The following is an 8,424-nucleotide window of genomic DNA, read 5'->3' as shown; positions in this document are numbered from 1 at the left end:
GCTATACATCTCTGCGTGTAGTTGCTATACATCTCTGCGTGTAGTTGCTGTACATATCTGCGTGTAGTTGCTATACATCTCTGCGAGGTAGTGTGCTGTACATCTCTGCGTGTAGTTGCTGTACATCTCTGCGTGTAGTTGCTGTACATCTCTGCGTGTAGTTGCTGTACATCTCTGCGTGTAGTTGCTGTACATCTCTGCGTGTAGTTGCTGTACATCTCTGCGTGTAGTTGCTGTACATCTCTGCGTGTAGTTGCTATACATCTCTGCGTGTAGTTGCTGTACATCTCTGCGTGTAGTTGCTGTACATCTCTGCGTGTAGTTGCTGTACATCTCTGCGTGTAGTTGCTGTACATCTCTGCGTGTAGTTGCTGTACATCTCTGCGTGTAGTTGCTGTACATCTCTGCGTGTAGTTGCTGTACATCTCTGCGTGTAGTTGCTGTACATCTCTGCGTGTAGTTGCTGTACATCTCTGCGTGTAGTTGCTGTACATCTCTGCGTGTAGTTGCTGTACATCTCTGCGTGTAGTTGCTGTACATCTCTGCGTGTAGTTGCTGTACATCTCTGCGTGTAGTTGCTGTACATCTCTGCGTGTAGTTGCTGTACATCTCTGCGTGTAGTTGCTGTACATCTCTGCGTGTAGTTGCTGTACATCTCTGCGTGTAGTTGCTGTACATCTCTGCGTGTAGTTGCTGTACATCTCTGCGTGTAGTTGCTGTACATCTCTGCGTGTAGTTGCTGTACATCTCTGCGTGTAGTTGCTGTACATCTCTGCGTGTAGTTGCTGTACATCTCTGCGTGTAGTTGCTGTACATCTCTGCGTGTAGTTGCTGTACATCTCTGCGTGTAGTTGCTGTACATCTCTGCGTGTAGTTGCTATACATCTCTGCGTGTAGTTGCTGTACATCTCTGCGTGTAGTTGCTGTACATCTCTGCGTGTAGTTGCTGTACATCTCTGCGTGTAGTTGCTGTACATCTCTGCGTGTAGTTGCTGTACATCTCTGCGTGTAGTTGCTGTACATCTCTGCGTGTAGTTGCTATACATCTCTGCGTGTAGTTGCTGTACATCTCTGCGTGTAGTTGCTATACATCTCTGCGTGTAGTTGCTGTACATCTCTGCGTGTAGTTGCTGTACATCTCTGCGTGTAGTTGCTGTACATCTCTGCGTGTAGTTGCTGTACATCTCTGCGTGTAGTTGCTATACATCTCTGCGTGTAGTTGCTGTACATCTCTGCGTGTAGTTGCTGTACATCTCTGCGTGTAGTTGCTGTACATCTCTGCTGTGTAGTTGCTGTACATCTCTGCGTGTAGTTGCTGTACATCTCTGCGTGTAGTTGCTGTACATCTCTGCGTGTAGTTGCTGTACATCTCTGCGTGTAGTTGCTGTACATCTCTGCGTGTAGTTGCTGTATATCTGCGTGTAGTTGCTGTACATCTCTGCATGTAGTTGCTATACATCTCTGCGTGTAGTTGCTGTACATCTCTGCGTGTAGTTGCTGTAATATCTGCGTGTAGTTGCTGTATATCTGCATGTAGTTGCTATACATCTCTGCGTGTAGTTGCTATACATCTCTGCGTGTAGTTGCTGTACATCTCTGCGTGTAGTTGCTGTACATCTCTGTGTGTAGTTGCTGTATATCTGCGTGTAGTTGCTGTATATCTGTGTGTGTAGTTGCTATACATCTCTGCGTGTAGTTGCTATACATCTCTGCGTGTCGTTGCTGTACATCTCTGTGTGTAGTTGCTGTACATCTCTGCGTGTAGTTGCTGTACATCTCTGCGTGTAGTTGCTATACATCTCTGCGTGTAGTTGCTGTATATCTGCGTGTAGTTGCTATACATCTCTGCGTGTAGTTGCTGTACATCTCTGCGTGTAGATGCTGTACATCTCTGTGTGTAGTTGCTGTATATCTGCGTGTAGTTGCTGTATATCTGCGTGTAGTTGCTATACATCTCTGCGTGTAGTTGCTGTACATCTCTGCGTGTAGTTGCTGTACATCTCTGCGTGTAGTTGCTATACATCTCTGCGTGTAGTTGCGATACATCTCTGCGTGTAGTTGCTGTACATCTCTGCGTGTAGTTGCTATACATCTCTGCGTGTAGTTGCGATACATCTCTGCGTGTAGTTGCTATACATCTCTGCGTGTAGTTGCTATACATCTCTGCGTGTAGTTGCTATACATCTCTGCGTATGTAGTTGCTGTACATCTCTGCGTGTAGTTGCTGTACATCTCTGCGTGTAGTTGCTGTGCATCTCTGCGTGTAGTTGCTATACATCTCTGCGTGTAGTTGCTGTACATCTCTGCGTGTAGTTGCTGTACATCTCTGCGTGTAGTTGCTATACATCTCTGCGTGTAGTTGCTGTACATCTCTGCGTGTAGTTGCTGTACATCTCTGCGTGTAGTTGCTATACATCTCTGCGTGTAGTTGCTATACATCTCTGCGTGTAGTTGCTATACATCTCTGCGTGTAGTTGCTGTATATCTCTGCGTGTAGTTGCTATACATCTCTGCGTGTAGTTGCTGTATATCTCTGCGTGCAGTTGCTGTACATCTCTGCGTTTAGTTGCTATACATCTCTGCGTGTAGTTGCTGTATATCTCTGCGTGTAGTTGCTGTACATCTCTGCGTGTAGTTGCTATACATCTCTGCGTGTAGTTGCTGTATATCTCTGCGTGTAGTTGCTATACATCTCTGCGTGTAGTTGCTGTACATCTCTGCGTGCAGTTGCTGTACATCTCTGCGTTTAGTTGCTATACATCTCTGCGTGTAGTTGCTGTACATCTCTGCGTGTAGTTGCTATACATCTCTGCGTGTAGTTGCTGTACATCTCTGCGTGCAGTTGCTGTACATCTCTGCGTGTAGTTGCTATACATCTCTGCGTGTAGTTGCTATACATCTCTGCGTGTAGTTGCTATACATCTCTGCGTGTAGTTGCTATACATCTCTGCGTGTAGTTGCTGTACATCTCTGCGTGTAGTTGCTGTACATCTCTGCGTGTAGTTGCTGTACATCTCAGCGTGTAGTTGCTGTACATCTCTGCGTGTAGTTGCTATACATCTCTGCGTGTAGTTGCTATACATCTCTGCGTGTAGTTGCTATACATCTCTGCGTGTAGTTGCTATACATCTCTGCGTGTAGTTGCTATACATCTCTGCGTGTAGTTGCTATACATCTCTGCGTGTAGTTGCTATACATCTCTGTGTGTAGTTGCTATACATCTCTGCGTGTAGTTGCTATACATCTCTGCGTGTCAGACATCTGGTTTTTATCATTATTGTCACATATATAAAGGGTTAAAATGTGCAGCTTAGAGGGGATACATACATACTGTACATACATACATACATACATATTCCCAGAATATTAGGCAGCTGTCTGTCCGATTTTAAGGCAGAAAGAGCAAAATAAGGGGGGAAATGACCCATTCCACAGTTTCCCATTTTCTGAGACTGTGGGATGGAAAGTCCAGGCCAGAGATTAGTGCTTCTGGTTTCACTCACTTGCTCTCCTAATTGAGGAACAGGAATATATTGCAGTTAGTTTGGCTGCTTCAGCCTCTCTCTTAGAGCCTGGAAGGACACTGCTCCCCAGGATCCAGTTTGGGGTAGACTGCCCCCCCCCTACATGTTGCAGCATCTGAGGATCTAATGGGACGCTGTCCCCATCTGACAGTTAAGGACTCAATGTTATCTCTGTGTGTTAGTTAAAGTTGGTAACTGGCTTAGCCAGCCAATATTGCAGATAGGGACATGCATGTGAGTTAGACTCATGACCGGAGTAGATGTTTGTTTTTATGATTTCTTCTGTTTCTTAAAGTGACGGTGTTTAAAATGTTAATGTCACTAATGGAAGAATAAACCGCTGAAGGTTGAGGGCTGAGTGCCCCTTGTGTGTATACATGTGTTTGTCCCCCTTTTCTACAAATGAAACCCTAGACTGTCAGGAAGAGCCTGGGCAGGCGGCAGCGCTACATAAAGGGAGCAGTTTGCCAATATCTATATATATCTATATCCCAGAGGGAGGTTACACTCTCCCCTAGCGATAATAAATGTGTCCCTAACACTCTAATCTATGTATACTAGTGTATCATACACATGTTTTGGAACACAGGATATGCTATACCCAGCGTGTAACTTTGAATTCACACTCGGTGTATAGGTGCATGTTTACCTGACCAGCCGCAGTCACTGGAGTTGTCCCATGTACATTGTACTCTTATCATTTGTAAAGAATGTGTGAGTATACATTTATAACACATGGACAGGGTGACAGACGCACCCTTATGCTTTTTTGCTATTGTATTGTTATTGAACTAAACATTGTGCAATAATTAACCCCCTAATCCTTGGGGCCAGCACAATGCCAGCCTCTGTCGCGGGTATCTCTTAGTACCCGGGCATTACTCAGGCATTATCGCCCAGTACTGCTGGGGAGAATATCTCCCTGTGACCATAGATTTTCTGGTGTTCCTCGTACCAACTAACTACACGTATATATACTGTATCCCTATAATGTCCTTACTGAGTGTGAGAAATAGCAGTACATACCCGGGGCCCAACATTTATAATGTACCACGCTGTGTAGTGTATTACATAGATTCACAATACACATTTAAAGCTTTACCCCCCTCTGCCCCTCCTTACATCTCAGCCCTAATTTCTCGCTATGCACCACCCCGAATCTTGCGTTCCGCTCAAGGATGTCTTCTCTCTACCCCCTTTGTGTCTAAAGCCCTCTCCCGCCTTAAACCTTTCTCACTGACTGCCCCACACCTCTGGAATGCCCTTCCCCTCAGTACCCGACTAGCACCCTCTCTATCCACCTTTAAGTCCCACCTTTAAGACACACTTGCGTAAAGAAGCAAATGAATAGCACTGTGGATATTCTGAACACACGATACATAATGCTTGGCCCCCTGCAGACGCACTTACCAGAACTAACTCCTACTGTCTCTGTACGTTCTCCCTACCTACCAATTAGACTGTAAGCTCCTCGGGGCAGGGACTTCTCTTCCTTAATGTTACTTTTATGTCTGAAGAACTTATTCCCTTTAGGTGTTATTCATATTATTTATATGATTGTCGCGTATATTACGGCTGTGAAGCGCTATGTACACTAATGGTGCTATATACATACATACATACATACATACATACATACATAATTACTCTACACGTGTCAGATTCTGGTAGAAAAGAGGCATCAATCACCCAGGTGAGACTGCTAACCCTATCACTGCCATTACTACACTTTGCCCCTAGGAGGGACTGCCCCCTTAACCCTGTCACTGCCATTACTACACTTTGCCCCTAGGAGGGACTGACCCCTTAACCCTGTCACTGCCATTACTACACTTTGCCCCTATGATACACTGACCCCTTAACCCCGTCACTGCCATTACTACACTTTGCCCCTAGGAGGGACTGACCCCTTAACCCTGTCACTGCCATTACTACAGCTAGCTCCCCCTAGATTTATGTAACTTGGCCACCTTTGAAAGGCTTATTTTGGCCAAATGTACTTTAAATATCTGGGGAATGTACATGAACTTATATGTCTGTAAGAATATATTTCAAAGCCTGTATTTGTTATTCCCTGTAAATGCAATCCCACAGTTTAATGAATCAACATTGTTCTGTGATGTGATTTGGGAGTCAGCCCTGTAAAGTATTAATTGGATTATGTGTACATTTGTATGGAGGGGACTCTGATTTAATCAGGGATGGGGATGGGTTCTTAGCACACCCTAACACCCGCTACTAATACCTCTCCCTATACACCCTAACACCCGCTGCTAATACCTTTCCCTACACACCCTAACACCCGCTGCTAATACCTCTCCCTACACACCCTAACACCCGCTACTAATACCTCTCCCTATACACCCTAACACCCTGCTGCTAATACCTCCCCTATACACCTTAACATCCCACTGCTAATACCTCTCCCTATACACCCTAACACCCCGCTGCTAATACCTCTCCCTATACACCCTAACACCCGCTGCTAATACCTCTCCCTATACACCCTAACATTCCGCTGCTAATACCTCTCCCTATATACCCTAACACCCCGCTGCTAATACCTCTCCCTATACACCCTAACACCCCGCTGCTAATACCTCTCCCTATACACCCTAACACCCGCTACTAATACCTCTCCCTATTCACCCTAACATTCCGCTGCTAATACCTCTCCCTATATACCCTAACACCCCGCTGCTAATACCTCTCCCTATACACCCTAACACCCCGCTGCTAATACCTCTCCCTATACACCCTAACACCCGCTACTAATACCTCTCCCTATACACCCTAACATTCCGCTGCTAATACCTCTCCCTATATACCCTAACACCCCGCTGCTAATACCTCTCCCTATACACCCTAACACCCCGCTGCTAATACCTCTCCCTATATACCCTAACACCCCGCTGCTAATACCTCTCCCTATATACCCTAACACCCCGCTGCTAATACCTCTCCCTATACACCCTAACACCCGCTGCTAATACCTCTCCCTATACACCCTAACATTCCGCTGCTAATACCTCTCCCTATACACCCTAACACCCGCTACTAATACATCTCCCTATACACCCTAACACCCGCTGCTAATACCTCTCCCTATACACCCTAACATCCCGCTGCTAATACCTCTCCCTATACACCCTAACACCCTGCTGCTAATACCTCTCCCTATACACCCTAACATCCCGGTGATAATACCTCTCCGTATACACCCTAACATCCCACTACTAATACCTCTCCCTATACACCCTAACACCCTGCTGCTAATACCTCTCCCTATACACCCTAACATCCCGCTGCTAATACCTCTCCCTATACACCCTAACATCCTGCTGCTAATACCTCTCCCTATACACCCTAACACCCTGCTGCTAATACCTCTCCCTATACACACTAACATCCCGCTGCTAATACCTCTCCCTGTACACCCTAACACCCACTGCTAATACCTCTCCCTATACACCCTAACACCCGCTACTAATACCTCTCCCTATACACCCTACCACCCGCTACTAATACCTCTCCCTGTACACCCTAACACCCCGCTGCTAATACCTCTCCCTATACACCCTAACACCTGCTACTAATACCTCTCCCTAAACACCCTAACACCCTGCTGCTAATACCTCTCCCTATACACCCTAACATCCTGCTGCTAATACCTCTCCCTATACACCCTAACACCCCGCTGCTAATACCTCCCCTAAACACCCTAACACCCGCTGCTAATACCTCTCCCTATACACCCTAACACCCTGCTGCTAATATCTCTCCCTATACACCCTAACACCCCGCTGCTAATACCTCTCCCTATACACCCTAACATCCCGGTGATAATACCTCTCCGTATACACCCTAACACCCCGCTGCTAATACCTCTCCCTATACACCCTAACACCCCGCTGCTAATACCTCTCCCTATACACCCTAACACCCTGCTGCTAATACCTCTCCCTATACACCCTAACATCCTGCTGCTAATACCTCTCCCTATACACCCTAACACCCCGCTGCTAATACCTCTCCCTATACACCCTAACACCCGCTGCTAATACCTCTCCCTATACACCCTAACACCCTGCTGCTAATATCTCTCCCTATACACCCTAACACCCCGCTACTAATACCTCTCCCTATACACCCTAACATCCCGGTGATAATACCTCTCCGTATACACCCTAACATCCCACTGCTAATACCTCTCCCTATACACCCTAACACCCCGCTGCTAATACCTCTCCCTATACACCCTAACACCCCGCTGCTAATACCTCTCCCTATACACCCTAACATCCCGCTGCTAATACCTCTCCCTATACACCCTAACACCCGCTGCTAATACCTCTCCCTATACACCCTAACACCCCGCTGCTAATACCTCACAATTAATAGCTGATCAAACCCTGATACGGATCCCCTAATTTTCTCTAACAACTCATTACGTTTGGAATAGAATTGGGGCCACGAGAGCCGCCCGGCACCCAGAGCCCGGACAGGGACAGGTCTATGTATGAGCAGCTTCTCCCCCTGGCCGGGGGTTGGTCTCGGATATTGTGCCCGGCCCCTCCCTCCTCCCGTACTCACTGGAAGGGTCGTAGGTCTGTGATATACAGAGCAGAGTCGAAAGGGTGGACAGGAAGAGGCGGAGCTCCATCTCCCGCTAAGCCACGGATTCTCTGCTTCTGCCACCCCCCGATAATGCCACTCACAGACAGTTCCACGCTCTGAGAATCGTCCTGCCACCACCTCAGGGGCAGCTGTGTGAAGGAAACAGCTCCGTGTCCAAGTTACTGCACCGGCTGATGTCACCGCAGCATTATGAGGTCATCAACACATCTAGGGGTAGGAGAGTGGAACTGCAGCCAACACAGGCGGGAGTCCGTGACATAGA

At 46.9% G+C, this 8,424-nt stretch overlaps 1 protein-coding gene across 1 annotated transcript in view; it reads right to left on the bottom strand.

The window, feature by feature from the left end:
• Positions 1-8,187, bottom strand: part of LOC142494333 (acrosin-like) — an 86,823-nt gene extending 78,636 nt beyond the window's left edge. Inside the window, exon 1 of the mRNA XM_075598893.1 lies at positions 8,118-8,187. Coding sequence (XP_075455008.1) covers positions 8,118-8,187 — 70 coding nt within the window. The remainder of the gene's footprint in view (positions 1-8,117) is intronic.
• Between the last annotated feature and the right edge of the window lie 237 nt (positions 8,188-8,424).

The sequence above is a fragment of the Ascaphus truei genome, chromosome 5 (assembly GCF_040206685.1).
Source record: "Ascaphus truei isolate aAscTru1 chromosome 5, aAscTru1.hap1, whole genome shotgun sequence".
Taxonomy (NCBI): domain Eukaryota; kingdom Metazoa; phylum Chordata; class Amphibia; order Anura; family Ascaphidae; genus Ascaphus; species Ascaphus truei.
This window is presented reverse-complemented; position numbering and strand designations above follow the sequence as displayed.